General features: G+C 46.5%; 1 protein-coding gene across 1 annotated transcript; it reads left to right on the top strand.

The window, feature by feature from the left end:
• Positions 1-27,910, top strand: LOC144135486 (neprilysin-1-like). Its single transcript, XM_077668139.1, has 12 exons — positions 1-99; positions 2,617-2,793; positions 5,560-5,876; positions 9,999-10,139; positions 13,543-13,722; positions 15,877-16,036; positions 17,637-17,735; positions 19,079-19,387; positions 21,583-21,780; positions 23,358-23,587; positions 24,661-24,804; positions 27,515-27,910. The coding sequence occupies exons 1-12, from the start codon at positions 90-92 to the stop codon at positions 27,866-27,868; spliced, it is 2,319 nt and encodes a 772-aa protein (XP_077524265.1). The 5' UTR covers positions 1-89; the 3' UTR covers positions 27,869-27,910.

Genomic DNA, 27,910 nt, shown 5'->3' with positions numbered 1-27,910 from the left:
GCAACCTCAAAGGTGTAATAACAGGTGTTGTCTACACCTTGCTGTTCTTGGCAGTTATCGGAGTGGTCTTCTTCGTGTACTTCGCAACGATGGACACTGGTGAGTGCAATTGCACAAGCGCTATAGCTAACTAAAGGACACTACTAGTTATGCTGCTCTGGCTTCTATGAGTTGCGGTGACGGGTAATGCTTAATAACAAGAAGTGAAGCTACTTTTCCTAGACTTGCACACTGGAAAGGGGTGACTAAGATAAACGATATGCTCCCACCCTTACAAAAATGTCTATAGACAGTCTATAGACTTCTTATAGCCTCTATTGCCTTCCTATAGATATTTCTTTTTGTCTATTCATAGTATATAGACTGTCTATAGACAAAAGTCTTCTGAAAGTGCACGGACATAAATGTAAAGATTGTGTATAGATTGCCTATAGGGTTTGTATTGCCTATTGACTTCTCCAGGTTTTGTCTATAGAGAGTCTATAGACTTTATTGACAGAAGTGTATGGATAGTCTATAGACTGCCTAAAGAAACTTTTATAAAGGGCAGGGTCCATATTCAAACCTCCACCCTAAGCAGAGTTCTGCTGTCGCTCATGGGATCGATTTCTGGCGAGCTTAGGGACATTAGGCGCTCATTGGTTGGCTGAAGCAGCGGAAGCACTTGCGGCTGTCAGCTAAGAAAACTGCTGTCATACGGTCGTGACGTCAGTACCTGTAGGTATAGGACTAAGGGATAGATTTATCCAGAGTCGCGTGCGCCAGTGTTTCGAACTGAAAGCACAGCACATTCGAAAGCAGAATTACGGCGCACCACTGAAAACCTGGCCTTGCTGATAACATACACATGAAAATGTATATGTTCATTAGCGAGAAAGAAACAAAATTTCGATCTCTGCTTTTGACGGCTGAAACTGCAGAGCTGTACATATAGGTCGGGAAATAGCACACCTTCGTGTGTGTTGACGATGAAGTCACGTGCGGGATGTCGGAGACCACGCAAGAAGAATTGTATTCAACGAGTCGAGCGCATATATCGGCACTTCGCAATGCCGCTTAGCACCATATCAGCTGCTGGTGCTGGAGCCAATCGGTTAGCTTTTGGACGGGCCGATTCCTCGATAGATCTGAGTTCGAATTGGGGTTTATAAGTCTCAGTTGCGAGTATGAGCGCGGGGTCTGGCCAGGTGGTTGCACCAGTGGCTCTGGATTCAGGGATCATACGTTATTTGACGGATAACATTCAGCGTATATAACTCAGTTAAGTCAAGTACCCGCTCGTATGACGGGATATACTGCACTCAGACATTCCTGCGTGTCTTAAAGGTTTACTTAGATGGATGTAGTGTCTTCGTTTTGACTCTGTCAGCCACTACATTGAAGTACGTCAGGGTTTTGCAACTTAATTCCTGTAGCACTAGACTCTGAAAATTATTATTATAATTATTAAAGACGCGGAATCAACAGTGTTACCTCCCCCCCCCACACACACACAGGAAAAAAAGAACGAAGAAAGGAAAGAAACCATGGAAGCCTTCTTAACCGCATTCTTAAAGAAGTTTGTCCACCCCCAAGAATTCCAAATGACCCCCAAAATGTTGCAAGTAGGCCCATACCAGAAAATGAATTAAAGGGGATTGTTGGGAATTAAGGTGAACTGTTGGGGATTAGGGGTGGATTGAGGTGAATTAGCGGGTCGGATTAGTGTGCTTCCATATGACAATTCAGTACAAGGTACTCGAACATTTTCGTCCCGAGATTTTTAAATTCGGCTGTCCTGATGACGTCACGACCCTTTCGACCAATTAGGGGCTTTCGTTATGGAGACACCTGAATTTTTTTGAACGACGAAAACCTAAATGCTATCGCATTAAAAACTCCTTGAAAACGTAGAAGGGCGACAAATGAAATCACAGAACAAAAAGGCGGACGTCTTGCGTACTTTAGTTCTGATTGCGGTCAGAAATTCAGAAGGAATGCGCTCAGGCATTCTTCGGTCCGTAATAGCAATGTACCGATATCCATCAATAGTAAAATATATGTTTGTCTTTTCTTGCCAGTTTTTAGCCTGTGCGGCACAAACTTGGAGGCAGACGAAAAGATTTGAAAATGATTTTAGGACAACGCCGCGAGCTTAAGAGGCAAAAATGATGTCCTCGCTGCAATCCGCAAGAGTAAATATGCATAAAAAGGTCATGTTCTGCACAGAAAAGGCAAGTGTTGGCCTCTCTGTGTAATTCGGAGTTCAAGGAATTTGGAAAGTAGCAGGGGCTTGTTGAGAGACGGTGCAATGCAGGCGGAATGGAACATTTGTGAGAAAGACTATTCCAATGCACTGGGCACATAATGGTTCATTCAGAAGCTGAGACGTTCTTTGTGAGGTTCTGAGCAGCTACCATAATTGCGCCAGGAGTGAGGGAGGGAAAAGTTGAGGTAAAAACTAGCAAAAAAAAAAGAAATTGAATGCTGCTTAGTTAACGTGAAAAGCGTTTTAAAAGCTTTAGCAGTTTTATCAAGCCATTGACAATTGGTGGTGTAAATCACTTCAGTGTTTAGCAGGCTTGCGACGCATATCTAATTAACTTTAATGTGTAAGTATGGACTGATGCGGTGCAGATGACAGTGGTGACGACGCCGCTGCCGACTTTGAGTACATCGGGGCCAAGCGGGATGGCCGCTACGGAGGCGGAAGAGGTGGCCACGGGGGCGGCTCATGGCGGCTGATCACCCGGCGACCCGGCGTCTTCACGCGAAGACCCGACGTTCCAGTGCATCCCGAAGACCCGCCACATAGTGCGTCAACGCAGGGCTCTTAAGCATGCAATTCTTTTAGCTTCCGATGTCGGCGCGAAGCTGGCGTCGTTGGCGCCCGAACGGAGGGAGAAAACGGCGCCGAAACGAAGGCGAACCGGAGGGAGAACACGTAGGCGAACCTAAACGCCACGTAGTGCGTCAATGCAGTGCTGTTAAGCATGAAATTCTTTTAGCTTCCGATGTCGGCGTGTAGCGGGTGACGTTGGCGCCCGAACGGAGGGAGAAAACGGCGCCGAAACGAAGGCGAACCGGAGGGAGAACACGTAGGCGAACCTAAACGCCACGTAGTGCGTCAATGCAGTGCTGTTAAGCATGAAATTCTTTTAGCTTCCGATGTCGGCGTGTAGCGGGTGACGTTGGCGCCCGAACGGAGGGAGAAAACGGCGCCGAAACGAAGGCGAACCGGAGGGAGAACACGTAGGCGAACCTAAACGCCACGTAGTGCGTCAATGCAGTGCTGTTAAGCATGAAATTCTTTTAGCTTCCGATGTCGGCGTGTAGCGGGTGACGTTGGCGCCCGAACGGAGGGAGAAAACGGCGCCGAAACGAAGGCGAACCGGAGGGAGAACACGTAGGCGAACCTAAACGCTACGTAGTGCGTCAATGCAGTGCTGTTAAGCATGAAATTCTTTTAGCTTCCGATGTCGGCGTGTAGCGGGTGACGTTGGCGCCCGAACGGAGGGAGAAAACGGCGCCGAAACGAAGGCGAACCGGAGGGAGAACACGTAGGCGAACCTAAACGCCACGTAGTGCGTCAATGCAGTGCTGTTAAGCATGAAATTCTTTTAGCTTCCGATGTCGGCGTGTAGCGGGTGACGTTGGCGCCCGAACGGAGGGAGAAAACGGCGCCGAAACGAAGGCGAACCGGAGGGAGAACACGTAGGCGAACCTAAACGCCACTTAGTGCGTCAATGAAGTGCTGTTAAGCATGCAATTCTTTTAGCTTCCGTTGTCGGCGCGAAGCGGGCGACGTTGGCGCCCGAACGGAGGGAGAAAACGGCGCCGAAACGAAGGCGAACCGGAGGGAGAACACGTAGGCGAACCTAAACGCCACTTAGTGCGTCAATGAAGTGCTGTTAAGCATGCAATTCTTTTAGCTTCCGTTGTCGGCGTGTAGCGGGTGACGTTGGCGCCCGAACGGAGGGAGAAAACGGCGCCGAAACGAAGGCGAACCGGAGGTAGAACACGTAGGCGAACCTAAACGCCACGTAGTGCGTCAATGCAGTGCTGTTAAGCATGAAATTCTTTTAGCTTCCGATGTCGGCGTGTAGCGGGTGACGTTGGCGCCCGAACGGAGGGAGAAAACGGCGCCGAAACGAAGGCGAACCGGAGGTAGAACACGTAGGCGAACCTAAACGCTACGTAGTGCGTCAATGCAGTGCTGTTAAGCATGAAATTCTTTTAGCTTCCGATGTCGGCGTGTAGCGGGTGACGTTGGCGCCCGAACGGAGGGAGAAAACGGCGCCGAAACGAAGGCGAACCGGAGGGAGAACACGTAGGCGAACCTAAACGCCACGTAGTGCGTCAATGCAGTGCTGTTAAGCATTAAATTCTTTTAGCTTCCGATGTCGGCGTGTAGCGGGCGACGTTGGCGCCCGAACGGAGGGAGAAAACGGCGCCGAAACGAAGGCGAACCGGAGGGAGAACACGTAGGCGAACCTAAACGCCACTTAGTGCGTCAATGAAGTGCTGTTAAGCATGCAATTCTTTTAGCTTCCGTTGTCGGCGCGAAGCGGGCGACGTTGGCGCCCGAACGGAGGGAGAAAACGGCGCCGGAACGAAGGCGAACTAGAGGCGAACCGAAGGGAGAACACGTAGGTGAACCTAAACGCCACATAGTGCGTCAACGCAGGGCTCTTAAGCATGCAATTCTTTTAGCTTCCGTTGTCGGCGCGTAGCGGGTGACGTTGGCGCCCGAACGGAGGGAGAAAACGGCGCCGAAACGAAGGCGAACTAGAGGCGAACCGAAGGGATAGCACGTAAGCGAACCTAAACGCCGCATAGTGCGTCAATGCAGTGCTGTTAAGCATGCAATTCTTTTAGCTTCCGTTGTCGGGGCGAAGCGGGCGACGTTGGCGCCCGAACGGAGGGAGAAAACGGCGCCGAAACGAAGGCGAACTAGAGGCGAACCGAAGGGAGAACACGTAGGCGAGCCTAAACGAACTTTGGCGGACCTTTCCGTCTCCCCTCTGGTGTCTACGTGCTGTGCTGTGCCAGAGAAGCACTGGTATAGCAACCCACAGGAATAACAACAGGATTGACAACGGGGGTTTGTAAAAAGCCTGTCCCAACTTGCCAATTTTAAGGCGATAGCCTGTAATGGCTCATCGATGTCCGTCCGTCCGTCCGTCTACGAAATCTGCCACACTATGACGTCATTAATGGCATCATTGCTATAGCCTATGTACTCTTAGCAATTACTAAGTAATGGGTGATTGGTAATGAGTCATCAGTTAGTAATTAGCAATTGAATAGTAGTTAGTCATTTAATTAGTCATTAGTTAGGGACAAATAAACAGAGATCGCGAATTTATGCGATCATCTTGGAACAAATGGTAAGGGCTGAACAGCAATGCGAGCTTGTTGAACAAATGCTTTCTTACGCTCCAAATTGCCGGCAGGCTTGACGGTAGCTGATTGAGCTGGCGCAGGAAGCTAAGTGCTCCCGTCAGAGGTGCATTGGGCGTATAGTGTGCCTTGGTTCGCTAACCTAAGGCTTCCCGTTAACTCCTTCCGTGTGTTTAGGCCCCGCGCCGACGACGACGCCCGAGTGTCCCGACGACCCGATAACCGACGACTACAGCGACGATACAGGCACCATCACAGAAAAGGTGACCACCCCCGAGTGGACTACTGAAACGAAGAGGACCCACCGTACGACTACTCGTACACCACCGCCTACGCAAGATACGCCTCGCTCTCGGCCAACACCCAGGCGCAAGGGCACTGACCTTGCCATACAGTTCATAAATGCTTCGCTAGACTGGAAATATCCGCCATGCGAGGATTTCTACAATTTCGTGTGCAGTAAATACACAGGGGGCGAGTCGCTGACAGAGAAGGTGAGTTGGCTTTTGAAAAAGCGTGGTATTGTAAACTCGGGGACAAAAGTCTCTGGACGGCGTGATCCGTAAAAGAAGCCTATAGCTCTATTAGCAGCCGGCTGGAGATTACACTTGCGGAGGCGAAATCAAAATCCAGTTTTTTAACGGGATACCACAAATGTGACCTCCAGCCGGAGGCTAATAAAAATTTGGCAGTGGCTTAGCTCGACTATGCCAGGATATACATAGCGAAAGCAAATGTGAAGCTCCCTGGTTATCCTTGTTCATATATTTCACAACATATGAAGCACAGGCATAAACGTCCAGCATGACCTGTAGGTCCATGCTTGATTTCAGCACCGAGGCTGTCCAAGGATTGAAGGGGTCGCGTCACTCTTACGCCTATTCTCTAGGCTGACGGCACGTTGTTCTTCGGTTTCTTGAGCCCGCCGCTGAAGTCTCTTGGTCGCATTCCATCGTTCATCACGGGCCGCCTTCAGTGAAGCAGGACTCAGGTCTCTCCTCCGGCTGCTGTCGCTGCTGCTAGCGGTCGAGATACCGGACGTTAAACGTGCCTGTCTCGAGGCGGCATATACACGGCGTCGTTGAGCCAGTCGTTCGGCGCGCTGTTCGTCTGTTTCCTGGGCGATTCGTTTCCTCTTCATCTCGTTCCGCTGTCGATTCCAAGCCTCCTTCTACTTAGCAGACTTGTCGCCGTCCATACCGTCGCCTCAACTGTGGTTGCGGCGCACGCCGGCTCTCCTTTTCAATCCTCTGACGTATCAGGCATGCGACACAGCTGGCGAAGCGAGCGGAGGCGAGCGCAATGACGAGGAAAGCGGTGTGACGTCATCCCAGATGGCGGCGGCAGCTCCTTGGCGAGGAGCGCGGTGTGACGTCATGCCAGATGGCGCGGCGAGCGCCCAGCTGCGGCGGTTGCTAGGCGACGGCTCAATGCCTGTCTCTGTGCCTCCTCGGAGCACCGCCACAGGGAAATCGCAAGTTCGTGGCCAGTGTAGCTCTCGATACAAAATTGGCAGAGGTTCACAATAGTTAAACATGGTATTCAGTGAAACATTCACAGCAATGGTTACGTGACGTCATCCACGCGACTAATGACATGACCCCCTCTCCTTTCCCTAACACAAGACTGAAAGGTCACCCAAATGTCAAAGGTCATCGTAAGGTCAAGCTCAATTTCAAAGGTCAAGGTCAAATGTCAAAAGGTCATGACCATATGGTGCGACACCTAGATGGTCCACAAATTTAGGCTGAAGGGCTTAGCTGCGGTGCGACTTGTAACCATAAATGACCTCTAACTCTGCGAAGGACAAATTTAGTGCCACGCGAAGCGCTGCTCTACCTAGCGTAGTGAAGCTTTCGCTTCAAAAGAGCTATCGGTTTTGTTTGCAGTGCGCACGATTCAGAGACGTTTGTCCCTGACTGCACGTGCGGTTTAACGTCATAACTCATATTTTCTAGCGCTTAGTGAACACAAGGGACAAGAACACAAATACACAGGACGTACGCTAGTCCTGTGTACTTGTGTTCTTGTCCCTTGTGTTCACTAAGCGCTAGAAAATATGAGTTCAAACAATATACAACTAGCCCAAGTTTCTGTTTTATTAACGTCATAAGTCTGCACACGGGTAATGAGAGACGCCGTTAAGAGGGGCTTCTAATTAATTTAGACTGCCGAGAGTTCTTTAAAATGCACTTCATCACCCAAAACACGGCGGTTGTCTCATTCCGCCTCCATCAAAATACGGCCGCTGCTGAGAGGGGTTGGATCGCGTGCCCTGGTGCTCAACAGCTGAATGCCGTAGTCTTCTAAGCGACCGTGCAAGCCCACTATTGAAGGAGTTCTTTTCGGAACTCTGCAACTTAATCAATTAAACTATGATAATTATTACAACTTTATTTTTCTGTTTGCTGACAAGAGTGGTTACAAAGATGGGTTCTAGGTTTGCCGAAGGGCTCGTTTGGTAGCATCTTAAAGGAAAGGCAAATTTTTGAGAAGCAATGGAGAATGGGGTACTCGGGACGCGTTTCTTAAATAAATCTGTCAGTAAACGAAGTGGAGACACACAGAGAATAAAAGTGGATCGATGACAAAGGGTTCGTATATCGCGATATATGCAAACGTGGCTTTAGCTGTAAAAATAGCTAAAGAGCAATGTGGTAGGTCATTAAAAATTTTGGGAGCATTAGACTTCCGAAAGGTCTAAAACCAGGAACCTAGTGTGTTGGTAACGGCAAAAAGTCCGAGTATTATCACGTAGCCAACTGCGCGCACAGAAGCAAGGGCGTGAAGGCAACACAACTGTGCTTGTTGAGTTGTTGTTTGTGTTGTCGTTGCTTGTGAGTGCGCAGTTGGCTTTGTGGTAATGAAGAACCGCCCCTTTCAAAAATGGTCCATAGGTAGTCTAGAGGCTTCTTATAGACTCAGTTGTCTTCCTATAGATATTTATTTTTGTCTATTCATAGTCTATAGACTGTCTAAAAACAAGTCTACTAATATGTATGGCCATAAATCTATAGATTGTCTATAGACTGTCTATAGGATTTAAATTGCCTAAAGCCTGTTCTCTGGGGTTTGTCTATGAGGGTCTATAGACATTATAGAGAGAAGTCTATGGAAAGTCTATAAACTGTCTAAAGAAATTTTTGCAAGCGGCCTCTTCTAACACCGTGCTCATTTTAACGGCCGAGGACAGGTTTATTTTTAAAAAACGCCTTTCAAGCATATATCTTAGTAAACTACCCATTTCTGATTTCTGAAAGTCGGATGTAGCAGCTAAATATTAACTTAGATGCGAATAAGCTCAAACTTTTACGATTAATTTCTTTCAATGAAGTGGTACAAAGCTTGTAATATGGTATAGGCAGCTTAGAATATCACTGGGCCGTGAACAAATAAAGTTATTATGGGTGTTCCAAGGAACGTCACTATATGGAAGTGCACTACCAGTCACTTGACGCTTTCAACATAATGAGCAGCCTTGGATTACTTAAAGAACATGGCACGCTCATATTTGTTGGTAACGTCAACGCCTAGAACTTTCGTGCAAAAGCTTCAACGGGAAAGTGATCCGCTCGGCGTGCTCCCTAGCGTGAACTGTGACGACATAAAGCCTTTCCATGGTCGCAAATCTGTGCCCTTCGCAAGCTGTTCCTGACTTGCAATTGTGACTGCATAGTTAAGGCTCCATTAAGGTAACCTGTAACCTTTTAAGGTGTTTGGTGTACAGTTACGTAGATTGCGAACATGCGGACCCGGAGTGGTGGCTCAGTGGTTAGGGCGCTCGACTACTGATCCGGAGTACCCGGGTTCGAACCCGACCGCGGCGGCTGCGTTTCGATGGAGGCGGAACGCAAAAGGCGCCCGTGTGCTGTGCGATGTCAGTGCACGGTAAAGATCCCCAGGTGGTCGAAATTATTCCGGAGTCCTCCACCACGGCACCTCTTTCTTCCTTTCTTCTTTCACTGCCTCCTTTATCCCTTCCCTTACGGCGCGGTTGAGGTATCCAACGATACATGAGACAGATACTGCGCCATTTCCTTTCCCCAAAAACCAATTTTGCATTTTGAACTTGCGGCATTTGGTTCCTTCTTTGCTCTCACAGTGTGCTTTACATAGCACTTTTTGTTAGGAAAAATTGGCTACATTTTTTGTGGCAGCTAGCGAACGCAGAAAATATTACTCAAAACTGGGAGCATGGTAGGACATTGAGGGCAGTTTTCTTGCCTGCAGATTTTGCCACCACTAGCAGTCTGAATTTGTTTCGAATTTCATGCATCATGTGCATTCTCGAAGCAAAAATGGTTTCATGGTACCTGCATTTTTTTATTAGGGTTTCCCACTTTGTTTATACTTTTGTAAGAAATTTTGAACATACAAGTAAAAAAGAATCTGTTTGCTGTTTCCCTTTGGAATACTAAAGGGTGGGCTTTCTTGAGGCCTGCGTACACAATTTAGGTTTGAAAGTATCGGTCCGGAATGAAAATTACAAATGGAAATTGAAAGACTTATTGTCAAGGACAAGGCGAAACCACTGATGTTATCGCCTAATTTCGCGTACCTTAAGATTAGCCCGCCTTGGTTTTCCACTTTTAACTTTTATTTTTTTCTCCTATCAGATCGCGGACTACACAAAGCGAACTGCCAAGAAAATGCTCTTCGATATGTACATCCCCCCCAGAAGGCAGTCAGCGATGGAAAAGGCTGCTGCCTTGTTTCAGGCGTGCAACCGCCTGGCATCAAGTCCAAGGAACTCCGAGGTATGTACTTGTGCTTAGGTTCGCAGTGATTAGCAGTGATGGATCACCAATATTTTAAACGTTTTAGTAGAACACAAACTACTACCCGTTCGTCTAGCGGCAGCCATCATTACAGAATGCCCAATGGCGACGAGGGGTACACCTCTATATGGTGCCGCTATGGCAGAAAAAAGTTCTAATAAAGTTCTCTCCAAATGATTGTTTAAACGGAAAGAGAATTTTATCCCGAAAAAGTAATTTCCGTTGTTGTGACACCCGCCGCGGTGGCTCAGTGGTTACAGCGCTCGACTACTGATCCGGAGTTCCCGGGTTCGAACCCGACCGCGGCGGCTGCGTTTTTATGGAGGAAAAACGCTAAGGTGCCCGTGTGCTGTGCGATGTCAGCGCACGTTAAAGATCCCCAGGTGGTCGAAATTATGCCGGAGCCCTCCACTACAGCACCTCTCTCTTCCTTTCTTCTTTCACTCCCCCTTTATTCCTTCCCTTACGGCGCGGTTCAGGTGTCCAGCGATATATGAGACAGATACTGGGTCATTTACTTTCCCCCAAGACCAATTATTATTATTATTGTTGTGACAGCCACGGAGCGACGCCTCCACTTTTTTTTTACGTCGCAGTTGATGCTCTCTACGAATACGTTTTTTTTTCACTCGGATTTTTGTTGTTACGATGAAAGATGACCTAAAAAAAAAAACACGCCGTTCCCGGACACACGAAGTAGCACGCGCAATTTTTACTAAAAACTCTGCTCAAAACATGACTAACTTTTACGTCATGAAACGTCCGATGGCTAATCTGTGCGGACAAACAATGGGGCTACAAATTCACTGAAGACCTTTCGGCTCTGCCAGCGTCATAAATTTGTGCTATAGACTATGCCAGGCAGTTTGTGGTGTATTCCAATATACCACGTTGCAAAGTACGATAAGGTGATGCGTCAAAATGCTTGATGCAGAAAACACTTTGGCACTCTGGAGGAAGGCAGCTCTGTTTGTATGCAACGTGGTGAAACAGACTTGCAGCCAAGCGAAAATTACGAAGGGTGATATGTGGAGTCGACGAGTGCTGAAACGTCTGTATTTCATAATAAAATTAAATTAAAAGTAGCAGGAGTGGATACGGTCCACCTTTAATTAAAGCTATTCGAAGGAAAGAAATAGACACCATCGTTTAATGTGTCCATTTCTAGCTTTTGTCCTCGTCTCTTAGTTATTGTTACATGTCCAAGTGCAGTACTTGCAACCGAGTTAGATAATGATTTCTCTTTACTGAAAATTTTTGCAGGGGGTAGAAACTAATCTTTTATTGAATAAGCTATATTATCCCGAAGTTTACAGTAGTTCTAGTTTTTATAAATTAGAGGAATAGACCGCCATTTTGCGGAACGACCCTGTGTAGTTCTCAGAGCGCTAGTGAAAAGTTCTCCGGCATTTCGACAGAAGTACGATAACACCACCTGGCGCCTGTGCGAAGCGCTACAGTAGCTGAGAGTCCCGATCCCGCCTCGCCGTGAAGGATACCGTGTAATGCTATACGGGTTAAATAATTCCGCTTTCGGCAAAACCGGTGTAGGCGAAAACACGTGTAGGGAGGCTGTTGAGCAGACGGGGAAAGGAAAATTAGGGGGCTCGTCGCGCCATATGCAGGAAGCCAACAGTCACCGAAACCAGGGAGAGCTTAGGGGAATGTTTCTGCTTTTTTCTTTTTTTAATTCGTGCTGTATTCACAGTGTAATTACTTTTGTGGCTGAAAGATAATTGGTTAGAAAGCAGAAGAAAAAAAGTAACCGCATGCTGCCGGTGGAATCCGGACCCACGACTTCCGAAATTCGCGTCCGATGCTCTACCAACTAACCCGCCGCGTTGGCTCAGTGGTTAGAGCGCTAGGCTACTGATCCGGAGTTCCTGGGTTCGAAACCGACCGCGGCGGCTGCGTTTCGATGGAGGCCAAACGCTAAGGCGCCCGTGTGCTGTGCGATGCCAGTGCACGTTAAAGATCCCCAGGTGGTCGAAATTATTCCGCAGCCCTCCACTACGGTACCTCTTTCTTCCTTTATTCTTTCACTCCCTCCGTTATTTATTTTATTTAGAAATACTGCCAATCCCAATCGGGATCCCTTCCCTTGCGGCGCGGTTCAGATGTCCGCCGATATATGAGACAGATACTGCGCCATTTCCTTTCACCAAAAAACCAATTATTATTATGCTCTGCCAACTAAGGTACGGTGGCGCCTGTCCAGTCTTTTTTTTTCGGGGGTATCTATGTTGCGTGTAACCTAACCATGAGAGAGTTCACTCGTGCCACTCTTGTTCATAGTGACGGACATAGTACGTCCTATATTACCTCGAGTGTCACGTGGAATGTGATCGAGTGGTGACGCCGGGAGCTGTGCGATAACCCTGTCTTGCTGCCTTCCTCCTACTGACGGAGTATCTGTTTGGAAAATGTTATGTTCCGATGACAGCGGCTATGACGTCAGAGCAGAAATTACTTTTTCTGCATGTGAAATCCCACGCCGTCCTCAAGCACACACAATTTTGTCGTTAGCTTAAATACGGCTATGCTGCACGTTCAAGTTCGCACTACCGCTACTTTTAATGGCGCTTCGTGTCATTACGTACATAATTTGTAAAAAGTTCAGAACTCAGGGGATTTGCTTCTGAGCCGCTCCGTGTGGTTCGTAATGAATATTCAGCGTTCGGAATCTCGTGAAAACAAAAAAAGAACAGATTTCTGGTTCTGCCTCCTCCATCCCTTACAAAAATGGTCTATAGGCAGTCTATAGACTTCTTATAGACTCTCTTTCCGTCCTATAGATATTTTTGTCTATTCATAGTCTATAGACTGTCTATAGAAAAAGTATACTAGAAGTGCATGGCCATAAATCTATCGATTTTCTATAGGCTGTCTATGGATTTGTATTGATTTGTATTACTCATAGAGTGTTCTCTAGGGTTTGTCTATAGAGTGTCTGTAGACTTTATAGAAACAAGTCTATGGACAGTGTATAGACTTCTTATAGACTGTATTGCCTTCCTATAGATATTTATGTCTTTTCTGTCTATAGACTGTCTATAGAAAAAGTCTACTAGAAGTGCATGGCCATAAATCTATCGATTGTTATAGACTGTCTATAGATTTTTATTACTCATAGACTGTTCTCTAGGGTTTGTCTATAGAGTGTCTGTAGACTTTATAGAAATGAGTCTATGGAGAGTCTATAGACTGTCTAAAGGAATTTTTGTAAGGGAATTGGGGTAAGATTTCCAGGAACGCTAGAGGAGCCCCACTACACGGCTTAGAAGCAGACACCCTGGGCTATAAACTTTTGACAAAGGCTGTAAACGAATACTCTTCCTTCGTGACCGGTCGTTTGAGCTCGTATTACACATCGTTCGCGCAGGTGCACCTGATAAAGCGTATCGTATCAGGCCTGGGCCTCGACCTGTCTGACTTGCCTTACGACTATGAATTCGACGTCCTAGACCGGGTCGCCAGACTGTCCTTTGAATATGGCATACCGGTATTCGTCAAGTTTGATCTGTTGTTAAGCCCTCCGGACGTCACTAATTACACCTTGCAGGTTGGTGACATTCTGGTTCGCAATTACGATGGTTGAAATATTTCGCTGTCGTCATAAGTTGCACCACCGTTGCAATGCATGCATGGCACGAGGCACAAATGGCAGTGATTACTGCTGTCCTGGGAAAAACATTGAGAGCGTATTTAAAAAAAATAACAGATATGATTAATGAAGGAAATATTGAAACTTCAATGACATTTATAAAAAAAAGATCATTACGATGGTTAGAAAAGGGAAAGTAATGAATGGTTCGTAAGCAATGTAGGACACAAAATCGACAGGCGATAATCAAGAAATTGCAGATTGGGTGAACGACACAGAGAAGCTGAAAGTTTTGTTCTAATCAAGTGACACGACTGTGATCGTCCCCTTGGGCTCATCTCCGCCATTGAAGAGCGCGGGCACTTTAGTACAATTAAGAGCCCAAGAACGCGGATGCATTGCTTCTCTTTTGGGCTTCTGTTTTCATTATAGTAGGTTATACATTGCATCTCGTATACGTGATGCCTTGTCGCCTCAAGTGATGTAGAAGTCATTGTGCGCTATCTCACATGATATTCCAATAAAACTGCCGGGTGAAAAACAAAAATTATAGAACCCTTATGTCATTACCTTTTATTTACAAATTTAGTAATTCCTAATAAGACCACAGGAGCCTAACAGCTCATTTTGTTTTATTTTAAAGTAACATCAAAATCAAGTCGCACTGCGCAGGGGATAATCGAAATGTATAACTTTTTACAAAGAAAGCATAAACGCAGGAAAAACGCAATGTGTGCACGCAGTTAGGCTCTTGTTCAAAAGTGCCCGTTCTCTTCAATGGCGGCGATGAGTCCAAGGAGGTGGTCACAGTCATGCCATGTAGATAGAACAAAAGTTTCAGGACGGCAGTTATCGAGTCGAGGAAGAACTCTGGATTTCACTTTGGCAGTTGAATAAACCAGAAGACTAGGTCAATTTCCAGAAGGAGGGTGCGACACTGTATCGTATACATGGCATTATTCATGTTCTAAAAGGTGTAGATGGTACGAGCTCGTATATTCCGACTCGGCCCGGAAAAAAAAACGTGAGCAAATAAATTAGATGAAATAAAGAAGACGAAATGGATGCGGGCGGGACATGTGATGCGAATGTAAGATAACCGATGGTTCCTTAGGGTAAGGAGTGGATTTCAATCGAATAGAAACATAGCAGGGGCGCCAACCTTAAACGTAAGTAGCCTTCGTACAGCTACAGTTGCAAGATCTTGCTTACCCCACTCCCCTGTTGTACTCTTGCATGCACCCCTCCATTGGCCCACCACGGTGCCCCCACTGCAAAGAACATCCTCCCTCAGCCACACGATATGCCAGTGCCAGGTCACTACTGACCTCCCAACTATTCCTCATTCCGCCTGTAATTCCTGGGAGGATAGGCTTGCTAACCGCACAGCCACTGATTGGCTAGCGATGGTTGATAGAGCTGTGGTGGCGGTGGCCGCAACGTATAAGGCTTCACACTAATGGCGTCAGCTGGAAGGGGGACATCATTTGATTTCCCGTCAATACAGATGTTTTCTCTGTTACTACTATACTCAGGGGCGGTAGAAGATCAGGCGGACAGTTGAGATTAAGAACTTTGTGGGGATCAGGCGGTCGCTGCTGGCACGAGAGGGGGGTTACATGGAATTTAGTACATCAGGCCTTTGTCCTGAAGCATAGGCATTGTTGATGATGATGCTTATGGCGAGTAAATGGTGGTAACACATGGTTGTATCCAGCGTTTAGAGATCACGAAAACGGATTTCGTAGTGTTCTTGCTTAGTGCCTCTCTATGTAACTTAAACCTACAATACCTTAAATTCACAATACCGACCAGCCTTAAAACTACGAAGTTAAATCTACAATAGATTCTAGCCCGAAAACAATGAACTGAAATCTACAGTACCAACTAGCCAGAAAACTGAACTTTACACTACACTAGCAACTAGCCCAACAACTGAAAGTTGAGATTTGTCGCACATACTGCACATAGATCTGCAAAATAACAGTACGTTACTTAGTAGCTATGAGGCGGTGCCTCCGTGCAGTATTTGAAGTTTAGTTCTCCCGGTAGCCATTATGAGAAACATGAGAAGTATTTATAACTGGCGCTGGATTCGCTCCCCTGTCGCAGATGAGGATCAACGAAGAGGACGAAACGTGGCTGCAAAACAGGTACTCTCGGGGCAACACCACCAACCTGCAGGAACTGTACAACGCGTACCTCAGCGATTACGACCGCGGCCTCATCAACACGCCAGTCATCGAGGGCATCATGATCAGCGAGAAAATCAGTGCGTATTCATGTCGTGCTCAGTTAAGGGCCAGGTGACAATTTCATTTGATCACGCAGGTTCATTCTCAACTGCAAGGAAAATATGCGTATTAGCAATAATAAGTTATTAGCATTAACAGGAACCCATGAAAAAGTACAGGGTGGGTCGGAAGCTCCCGGGGCACAGGGCCTGCTTTTAACCCTGCTGAAAAAGACTTCTGCGATGAAATAACTTTATACAATCTGCGTCATACAAATTTCGTACACTTTGAATGATATTGAATGACATCAGTATGACAGATGTACGGTTTTGCAAAAATGAATGACTTTTGTAAATATGACATTTGTATGATAATCTGTATGATGTTATTGCATCATACAACTTTTTTCAGCAGAGAAGGCATTACATTATGACACATAAGACAGATACGAAGCTACTAGGCTTTTCAGTAGGGAAAAAGATACTGCTGCTACTGCTGAGTGAAATTTTGAGGTACTGAGTTGTCAAAAATTCCTGGCTACACGGCTCAGAGGCACACACTGTGGCCTGGGAACGTTTGGCTCAATATGCACTACGTGCGGGGAAAACTGAAGCATTCTCATTGACAACAAAGAGAGAAGCAGTTTGATTACATATAAGAACGCATGTGTGTATAACAACAGGAGTTTTCATACAAACCCGTGTATTTCATTGTCTCCGCCTACTTCTTGCTCTTCTTGTTATACGAAGCTTGTACGGATCATCCTTTATTCTATCGAGGCTACATCAATGCAAAAAGAAATTTCGCTTTCATGCGCTTTTCCACACTGGGTGCCAGAGAAGTAACCTTGGGAGAGCACATGGCTGTGGGGACCGTGGCGAATTGCCTTGGTTGCGGCAGTTGTAGCTTGGTTATTACAGGAGACTTTTTCGGGAGCTCGTTCCTTAGACTATCCCTCAAATCTAATAGATCATAAATAGATCATAACACATTTTCTCTCAGGCAAGGGTCAACGGCCTTTTTTAAAGTTTCCCTTGGCTGCCATATGAATAATGTCTGCTGGAAAGTGTCTATCGGAAAACAGGATCATAAGCTTCAAAATACAAGTTACCTTTCCTCCAACCATTTAGCGAAAGCGCGAAGTCGTGTTTTCTCTGTGCTGCGGCGGGTCACATTAGCGTTCCACATTTTCCACTCTGATTAAGCTGCATTTTTACACCATCGCTGTAACACCGTGAGTTACTGGTACAGAATTCTTGCGAACCTTGAATACTGAGCGAGGTACAGGCTCGGTCAAGACCGGTCAAGCTTGTGAAAGCTGTGACACAATAAGAAGCTCCCAAATCAACGAAGTGAAACAGTACGCAGGCCTCCTAGAAAAGTTTAAGGGCTGAACACTTTTTCACAATTTGCTCCGAGTGGATTCGAAGCTGAGAGCGTGCGCAAGGTCTACTGTTGCGGCATGCACAGCTCCCAAAGCCGTCTTCTCGGGGTCAGTACTTTTATGCTACGAAAGCGAGGCTGACAGTTGTACTCCTTCGTAGCCGGTGTGTCATTGTAAACTACGTGGCGATGCTGCAGGACTATTGGCGGAAGTATGGAGTAATTTTGAGTGCTTTACCGTTTCCTTTGGCGCAGTGTATGGATCTTTACTAAGTCTCCGTCGGAAGAAGTTCACGGCCACCAGGACAATCGTGGAGCATCTTGTAACCTTCACGCAAGGTGTCATTCCAAAAGGTGTGCTTGGCTTCCAATTTCGAACTGTTTGCTAAGGTTTTTTAGGGTGAATAATTTCGGTTTACGGTCTAACACCATCCTACACAAGGTGATCAAGGAAGACAGGTCGACTGTTTCGGTTTCAGACAGCCTATTATTCCTTAAACAACCTTGTCTTGTTGGAACACACACTTTTTTCAAGGTTACAGGAAAAATATTAAACCAGAAAAAAAACGTACTGTGTCCACTATTACGACTAACGAGGACTAGGCCACTATTAAACCGAGCTGGTTGGCGAAGTCATTTCTTTCCACTGTATATCAGCCAGAAATAAGGGGTATTGAGAAAGTGGCTTAGCTTAAATGGGTGGCTGTTGAGTTCAGGAGTAAAATTCAGGAAAAGGTTCGGTGCTTACCCAGTTATGGTTCATCCAGTTAGGCAAAACAACTTGTTGTTCCCGCAGCTATGAAGCCTGTTAAAAGCTATCCGGTAATACTAAAGCTTAGGCGAAGTGAAAAGTTGCGAAATTTTATTCGTACCATTGAACACATTCAAATTTAAACCACTTAGCCCCATCTGTCCACTTAATTTTCTGAAACCGAGAGACATGTGAAATACGCACACCTGCTCACTGATTAAGTAATATATGCGTTGTTAGAAATAATATGACACTACCAACCAAAAAAGAATGCCTACTAGCGATGTAAACTCTATGCACCTGTTTAAACGAATTTAATATGACAATGGTCCACTTCTGTGTTTTGATGCACTAGATTGAAAAGGGGGGGGGGGGTAAATTTGTTCGAAAATATTACCTCTAATTAACTTGACACATCCAGCAGTTAATAACCTAGCTTTGGTTCTAACAGCGCCGTTATCGCAGGCTTCGATCAGTATTTACCGCTAACCAACGCGAATCGATGGTCTCCTGAGAAGCCTCTATTTCAGAAAGAAAAAAAAATTATGAGATCACTGCGGCAGCCGCATTGGAGGAATGCGTAAACACTGACGCCTCCTCGCCTCTCTTTGCCCCTCTTTACTCACGCTTCGCTCCGTCCACACTTCCGGTTTTTAAAATTTGGTGCCACGCTTTAGCTCCGCCCACTTCCGGTGTTTTCAAATTTGGCGCCACTTTTGCTCCGGCCAACGCCCAGTTTTTTTACATTTTTGGCTCTAATTAATAAACTAATTACCCCTCATGTACCTTCATGATTTCCCCTGCGATATTTTTGATGCTCTATCTAATGCAACCATTTTTTTATAACTCAACTCGTTCGAACGTTATCGTGATGACACGAAACCGCAAAGGTAGCCATACAGTGCTTACGCATTAATAACGCCGGAAATACGGGCTTCTTGTCCAGCCGACTGGATTTGGATAGTGACACAACACACCAGCAGGTCGTTCAAGGCCGAGGACGCGGTGATGCTCTTGGATAACGCACCGGCAGTGCTCGAACTGCTGATGGACAGCCACCGCATGGCACGCCACGAGGCGCGTATTCTGGTGGGGTGGACCCTGCTTCGGCGGCTTCTCTCGGTAGCCCACGGCGCGAGGTTGGCGGAGGCTGCGAAAGAACGGGGCGGGGGCGAAGACTTCAAAGCCGACTACTGCTACGAACTCGTCTCTAATGTAATGTCCATGGCCGTCACGCACCATTATCTAAAGACCTGTGAGTAATATTTTGAGTAATATTACTTGAGTAATATTAGGTCAGTTATATTATTTGAGTAATATTAATTTGAGTAATAGACCTGTGAGTAATATTTTAAGGCGAAAGTCTTTACAGGCTTATGACTCGCCAGCGGGGATGTTCGCAGAAAGGTGTCGCCCTATAGCTGTCAATCAAACGTGGTTGAGGTGTCCACCGAGATTTCGAGATGTGAGAGCTACTGCGTCCTTTCGTCAAAAACCTTTCCTTTCGTCGAAACACGTGCTTTCGCATTCCTCCGCGTAAGCAGACAAGTGTCCTCACAGTTAAATAGTAATTAGTTAATTAGTAATACTAGTGGTTGCTGTAGTATGTCGTAACTGGGAACTCAATATACGATAATGTATTGCGCATGCGCAAGGCGCAAGCAGACAATGCACCTGCGCTTCAGTCCACTGCGCATGCGTGTGACGTCATTGAGTGGCGCCACCATCGTTCGAAAGGCCCTAGCCAATCTTGCCAGACGCCTCGTGAACGCCGATCTTGAAGGATTTAAATTTTTAATTGGTTTTTGGGGAAGGTAAATGAAGAGTATCTGTCTCACATATCGGCGGACACCTGAACCGCGCCGTAAGGGAAGGGATGAATGAATGAGTGAAAGAAGAAAGGAAGAAAAAGGTGCCGTAGTGGAGGGCTCAGAATAATTTCGACCACCTGGGGACCTTTAACGTGCACTGACATCGTACAGCGCACGGGCGCCTTGGCATTTCGCCTCCATCGAAACGCATCCGCCGCGGTCGGGAAGGATGCCGCCTAAACGCTCTCCTGTGTCTCCAGCAACCAGGCGCGCGCGCGCTAACGAACGTCAGCGAAAGTGTCGTGAAACGAACAGTTGTGTAGTCATTAATCAACATCTTCACCACACATCAGCGACGCAAGCAGCAACACCGCGCCAAAGGCTTTCGCCTCGCCGCACTTTAGGCCAACAAAGTGCCCCCCCTGAATTTTTAATTTTAGTGATATCATTTAAATATACGCCCGGAGCTATACTGCTCCTTGTACAAAGTGGCACGCGAAAAAAAAAAGTGGAGGCTAAAGACGCTACAGAAATGAACTCTGAGAGTGGTAGTAAAGGCAAAAACATTAGAGAGGCTGTACATGCTATCACTTGAGATTTCTTCGCATCACCCCGGAGCTACATCTCTGTTCATTTCTGCAATACAAAAATTTGTGGTTGGTGTGTTAATTAGACAGAAAACAAAAAATCACTCATGCCAAATGCTGCCGCGGACGAGGGGAAAGAATGTACCAAGAAGCCGCACATTTCCGGCTCTCATAGCTTTATTACCTGGTAGTTTCAGTTCAATGAAGACGTTTTAACCTATGAATAATGTCGGTCAGTCGACCAGCACGGTTGGATATTAGGTCCAAGGTGACTGCAATGTCTTGCCTTCTCATATATTTAAATGCAGTCGGTTAATTTATGCGAAGTAAGGGGGAGGGGGGCAGCTACTACGACATAAAGGTGGCTAAAACTTGCTCCGCTGAAGAAGCGCTTGTGACGTTCCTCAAGAAATCGGTGCACTGTTCTTGTACTAGCATAGCATAACAGAGCACAGCATAACAGAGCATAGCACAGCATAACATAGCGTAGCGTAGCATAGCATAGAATAACATAGCATAGCATAGCATAGCATAGCATAGCATAGCTTAGCATAGCATAGCATAGCATAGCATAACATAGCATAACATAGCATAACATAGCATAGCATAGCATAGCATAGCATAACATAGCATAACATAGTATAACATAGCATAGCATAGCATACCATAGAGTAGCGTAGCATAGTACAGTATAAGACAGCATAGCATATCATAGCGTAGCATTGCATAACCGTGCCGTGTCTTGGCGCTGCTGCTCGAAATTAGGTGCCTGAAGCTCGAAATTAGGTAACTCTTTCAGGCCTGTTTTTATTAAGTCAAAGGTAGTAGTCACTGAATTCGTACGAGTTTTTATTGTGACGTAAGAATGAGCTGTATTTGTGGTTATGACCCTGCGTCCATACAGGCACACATGATCATGCCGCAAACATGCCCTAAAGCCCAGTTTTTGGCGAATACCTGAAAGCGTTCTCCGCTTTTTGTGGCTTGTTCCATGACTGCGGATGGCCTACGGTCACCGCCCCGTCTCTCCGAATGGACATGACGTTCATCAGTCGTAGACGAGAGTGTGATGGCGTCCGGCCGACATGTGGCAATGGACTTGATGGCAGCCTTGGTGGACAAGGTCACCAAGGCGCCCTGGATCCGGGAGCCCTTGCGAACCGTATTTTTGCGGAAGGCCGAGGGCATGCTGCTGAAGATGGTGTACCCTGACCAGTACAGCAGCGACACGGTGGTGGAAAGTTTCTACGGTAAGCTCGAAAGGACATCTGTTGTCCGGCGCACTAACACGCTGCTTGTATGCGTTTGCATGGGAATCGGTTCATTGTAATACTAAGGTGAAAGCATTAGATGGCTATGTTGACGCCGGAAGTGTCCGCAAAATGTGTCTCCGGAAGTTGCTCCGCTGTGACATCACTAGGGTCCTCGTTCACCAACTCTGATAGTGATAGTGATAGTTGGTGATAGCGATGATGATAGCAATAGTGATAGTCGGCGATAGCGATGATGAGGATGGTGGGGAAGTTAGTGGCGACGATAGTAATGATGATGATAGCAAAAAGGTCATGGCTTCAAGTCTCGTGAAGGACGTGGGTTCGAGTCTTGTGAAGGTTTTGAGTTCAAGTCGCGCAAAAGTCACGGGTTAGAGTCCCATGAAGTTCGTGGGAAACGAAAAAGGGAGGGAAAGAGGGGAAAAGGAAAGATTTTCGCATTTCCGCTCTTAAGCAGACTCAAGTACAACCCAACAATTTTTCGATAAATCGATCAATTAATTGGTCTACTCAATGGACAGTTGTATGGTGAGCAGACAAGGGTACGTAGTGCACAATGTAAAAATTATTACTTAACTTTGGATTGTACCACCTAGGTGATCAGACAGCTAGTTTGAAGTACTTTCTATGAGGCATGTTCCAGTAATTCCACTGCACGCATGATCGGGTCTACAAATGAATTCCTATGCTATGCCACGGTACGGTATGGTATGCTATTTGGTATTTATGGTACGGTATGTGAGATCTAACGTCTCGAACCTGCGCCTTAACTATGAGAGACGGCGTAGTGGAGGGTGGCGGATTAATTTAGACCAACTGTGGTTCAGCCTTCACTAAAAGAGATTTAGATTCACTCACTTCAAACATCGGGTTACCTGGAAACTGCCATTTTTTGTTGGGATGAACTAAACTTCCTTTAGTCATTGCTGACACCAAGCTTTTTGAAAACTCTTACTGTTATTCGTAAAGCTGCCCCATGCGGGAAAAAATGACAAATTACGTTCGCTACGCAGCCTGAGTATCACGGGAGAAGTCTAGAGTCGCAGCGTCTCAGTGTCCAAACCACTGTCGGACAGTGTAAAAATGTTTGTTGGGTGGTAAGCGAGAGTAGGCACCATACCGGGAAGGTATATGGCTTCATAAATGCGTGAAGTGAGGATTAATTTTTCATTAATAATAATAATAATAATAACTGCTTTTTTGGGAAAGGAAATGGCGCAGTATCTGTCTCGTATATCGTTGGACACCTGAACCGCGCCGTAAGGGAAGGGATAAGGGAGGGAGTGAAAGAAGAAAGGAAGAAAGGGGTGCCGTAGTGGAGGGCTCCGGCATAATTTCGACCTCCTGGGGATCTTTAACGTGCACTGACATCGCACAGCACACGGAAGCCTTAGCGTTTTTCCTCCATAAAAACGCAGCCGCCGCGGTCGGGTTCGAACCCGGGAACTCCGGATCAGTAGTCGAGCGCCCTAACCACTGAGCCACCGCGGCGGGGAATTTTTCATTGCACGAAATGTAAGCTGATCCTGTTTCTTCCCTGTCTCGCGTGGCAACAGGACGCTTCCCACAAGTTGGCACGGAATTCTTCGCTCCGTACGTGGAATCCAGGCGCTTAGTGACGATCCGCACCTTCAGAGGGCAGTTCAGTGCAAAGCGCCGGCCACCCTACGCCAACGCTTTCTACAACTTCGAGCAGAACACGCTCAGTGTGCACGCCGGCATTTTGCAGCTGCCATTCTTCATCTTTGAAGCCCCGGCCGCAATCAACTACGGAGGTCTGGGACAGGTACGTTTTTCTATTATGCGTGGGTGGTAGAACCACGTGACGGCCCACAACCAGCTGCACGCAAGGTCGTGCAGTAGTGTTTGGGAACTGGGGCTCCAGAAAAGCTCAACGTGCCAGAGCGAGATTAAAACCGTAGGTGTGAACGATGTTTCAAGGTCTTTGTGTATACGATTTGATAATAAGTGCGGCAAATAAAACAAATTGCTGGGCTAGTTGGTGCACACTGAATAAACGTGGTGGCTAACGCAAAGGGTTCAGCTCAAGTTAAGGACAATGCAGCGAGCCACGGAAAGGAAAATGATAGGTGTAACGTTAAGAGACCGTAAGCGGGCAGAGTGGGTGAGGGAACAAACGCGGGTTAATGACATCCTAGTCAAAATCAAGAGGATGAAATGAGCTTGGACAGGGCATGTAATGCGAAGGCAAGATAACCGCTGGTCCTTATCGGTAACGGAGTGGATTCAAAGAGAAGGCAAGCGTTAGCAGGGGGCGGCAGAAGGTTAGGTGGGCGCAGGTGGCAAAGGACAGGGTTAATTGGAGTGACATGGGAGAGGCCTTTTCCCTGCAGTGGGTGTAGTCAGGCTGATGATGATGATGATGACGATGATGATGATGATGAATAAAGGTAAAGTTCTGCAGCGCTGAAAAAGACGAGCACGCGGAAGACAAGAACAGGCCGGGCGCTGAACTCCAATTGGTTTTATTTATTCGAAACAGGAAAGAAGGTGTGTGACGGTGTTTGAGGGTGCTTGCAGCACTAATTTTGACGGATGCGCAGAAACTCTCGTTCCTTCTTGTTTCGAAGGAGTAAGACCAATTAGAGTTCAGCGCCCGTCCTGTTCTTGTCTTCTGCGTGCTCGTCTTTTTCACCGCTGTGGAACATTTCCTCAATTCAGTAAGTGCGGGGGCACTCAGAAGTGTACTTTCCGAGATCGCTCTTTAAAAACACACTGATTACAGCTTCATCGGATTTTGAATTTTTAGCTGTAAGGGATAGTTTTATCTTTAATTATCAGTGCAGCATTTGCCTGTTCGTGAAGCATGAAGGTCCAACCGGTCACCTTTGTTCGCAGATCGCCGGACATGAGCTGATGCACGCTTTCGACGTTCGAGGTATCGCATATGACGAGAGGCTGCGTCCAGTCTCCTTCTGGGGAACTTCGACGATGAAGGAGTACGAAGAGAAGCTGCTCTGCCTTCGCTCCGCTTACGAACAGGTGCGGAATCACTGCATTCGTGTGACAATGCACACTCACACGTTTGGCTCAATGCACTTGTGCAAAGCTCTCAAGCTTCGGTTCCTGGACAATAATCATGCATATCGTCCGCTGGGGTTTCCGCCAGATGCTGTTCCTCTCACGGTGGAAATTCACACGACCTTATGTAATCAATCCACTTAGATGTCGGTGAATTGTCCATTTTAGGTTGCGGCTGTTGACCGATTACCTCCCCCCCCCTCCCCCCGATCTACAGCCGCATCCCTTACCTCGACCAGCGTAGAGATTATACTGTTCAGGTTATGATATATCGTTTCAGCCACCGGACGGGGACTAATTTCTTCAAACTAAACAACTTAGCGCTTGTCCTACGTCGTTCTTATACTGTGCGTGTTTTTTCGGCGCTACTGTTTTCCTTTCTGGATCGAAATGAACCATCTAGCCCAAATAGAAGTTCTTTTAAACTATACGTCTAAATAACTTGTAACGCTCTATAGGTTTTCTCAGCAAATATATCTCGCTGTCCATGTGGATGTCGAATGTATTTACACTGAAGAACAAAAAATTGCACGCGTTAAATCGTACTTCACATAGCACGTGCTATGCGAAGTATGAATCAACATGCGCAATTTTTTGTACCGTAATGTCTTGGAATTTCCTTTCATTTGTCATATTTTCTAGGGTTGCAGCTAGGTCAGGTATTTACTGTCCATTTCTGCACAAGTTACAGAGAGAGCTAGTGTGGCACGGTATTACTATTATGGTGGTATAGAATTGAGATAATGTGTAGGATACTCCAAAGTTAGAGCTGGTGCCTGGTTTACTCTACATGTGTGGAAATTCCATGCTTCTGAATCTCCCCCATGGCTGTTGCCCCTGGTGGAACAAAAAAGAAAAGAAAACAAAACCAAGGACATTGTCACATCGTATGACTTCCACCGCACTCATGTTTCTGTTTTTAAACGGAAAAACCTGGACTACTATCTAAACTCGTCGAGCTACTGTTATGCTGCAACTGGATGTATGATCACACCGGTCTTGTTCCCCCCTTGAAACGATCCCTTCTCTCGCAACGGCAGTTTCAAGAATGCCATTGAGTGTTCCTGCTTGTTCACTGGAGTGCGTGATTGGCGAATAGGAAAGAATGATTCCGACATCGCAAGCGAAAGTGTGCTTAGCCCAAGCTCCTGCGCTTAGTTCTGCATTGCGTTAACGAGTTAATTTTTGCTATTCGGACATAAGATTTGGCAACCGTAGGCTAAAAGTTGTTCCTGCTTGACGTCCGTTCATGCTGTGAGCCGCAATAAAATGCGCATATGCGACAAAGTATAATAACGCGTATTTGGATGAACATGCCAGCACCAGCGTACATATAATAACGAAAATTACGAATCTTATTTTAAGGCACGAGAATCTTGAGAGCTATTTTGTCGCCGTGAGGAGGAAGCTGATTTAGACAAAGCAGCAACTTTGAAGCAAGTTTAGACCACGCCTTATTCTACAGTTATCTGACCTCGGATGACACTTAAGCTGTAGAACTGGCGCGCTTTGTGTTACACGCCGTAAAATACATGATTGGAACATAAAATGCGCGGTGCCTGAAGAGAATGGGTGTTTCATTCCATAGCAATGCATCTGCGGTGAGTGAGCGTTTTCTCGCGTGTGATTTCCTTGGGTTCGTATTATTACGCAGGCAAACATGAATTGAAGAGGGGGAAGAAACTCGCATGCAGTCCAATGTGTGGTGTATTGCTGGGAATTCCGGTATACAGTACGAAATATATACAGTATACAGTGCTAAGTCCAGTATACAATTCCAGGTTTGCGGGCTACATATATAGGTACAGATTAGACTGCATGTTATTTTTCAATATCGCCCAGTATGAAACGTCGGGCATCAATGTATCGAGTGCGGGCTTTCTAGCAAATCTTTTTTTCACCAAGATTCTGGCGCTGGGAACTTATACACCAGGTGCGAGCTGTACCCTAATAAAATGGTCTGTAGACAGTATATAGACTGCTTATAGACTCTATTGCCTTCCTATAGACTCTTCTTTTTGTCTCTTCATAGTCTATAGAATGTCTATAGACAAATCTACTAAAAGTGTATAGCCATAAGTATATTGATTGTCTATAGACTGTTTATAGCATTTGTATTGCCTATAGACTGTTCTCTATGATTTGTCTAGAGGCAGTTTATAAACTTTACAGACAGAAGCCTATAGGCAGTCTATAGACTGCGTAAATTTTTTTTTTGTAAGGGTATACCGGAATTTACGCAATTTCTGTCCCCGGGGTATGGGCCCCTCGCGGCGGGAACGACCTTACGGGGAGGTGTATGACAACGAGCTGCTTCTATCGTCTTCGCGATGGATTCTATCGCTGCAGCTCTGAAGTCGCGAAGCTTGTGAGCTGCCACATGCAGGGCACCCTTAAAGCTACTTAGTGCGGGTGCTGACTGATGTAGTAGTGGTTTATTGAAATAATAATCAAAAGGAAGGACAAGATTTTTGCCAGTTCCGGCATCTGCCATCGATACTGAATCACCTGAGCTGGGGCAGCGGAAGTAAAGGATAGCAGGCAGAATGGAGAAATGAAATGAAAGAGGTGAGGGGACAGGAAGAGAGGATAGGGGGAGAGGTAATATACACAAAGTATTTACACAATAAGAAATGTACTGACTGAATACTGAATCTAATTCCGCGTGCAGATGGAATCGTCGTCACGCGCGAGGACACTCAACGACAGCAGGGACTCTGAAGGATTCGCAGACTTCACGGGCCTGCTGCTTGCGCAGGCCGCGTACCAAAGACTTACAGGCAGTGAGCGCGAGGAGAATCTGCCGGGCGTCCAGCTCACCGCCAAGCAGCTGTTCTTCGTGGCGCACTGCAGCAAATGGTGCGCCCCACCCTCAGCTGAGCGCCGCCGACGGCCTGAGAGCCGTTACTGGGCGAGCCGTTCGCGCTGCATCGTGCCCCTGCAGAACACGCCAGAGTTCGCCGCCGAATTTCAGTGCAAGTCTGGTGACCTCATGAACCCCGAGAAGAGGTGCTCGTTCTGGTAGTGTCGTGGAGCAAAAATATCAAATGTTCGTTAGGGGTGCAAC

Source organism: Amblyomma americanum, chromosome 5 (assembly GCF_052857255.1).
Source record: "Amblyomma americanum isolate KBUSLIRL-KWMA chromosome 5, ASM5285725v1, whole genome shotgun sequence".
NCBI classification, from domain to species: Eukaryota; Metazoa; Arthropoda; class Arachnida; order Ixodida; family Ixodidae; genus Amblyomma; species Amblyomma americanum.
This window is presented reverse-complemented; position numbering and strand designations above follow the sequence as displayed.

Bases quoted from the DNA above. Each gene is read 5' to 3' on its own strand.
- LOC144135486 (XM_077668139.1), top strand. The intron at 13,723-15,876 runs GTTGGTGACATT...CCCCTGTCGCAG, and splicing joins TCACTAATTACACCTTGCAG to ATGAGGATCAACGAAGAGGA. The intron at 19,388-21,582 runs GTGAGTAATATT...GACGTTCATCAG, and splicing joins GCACCATTATCTAAAGACCT to TCGTAGACGAGAGTGTGATG.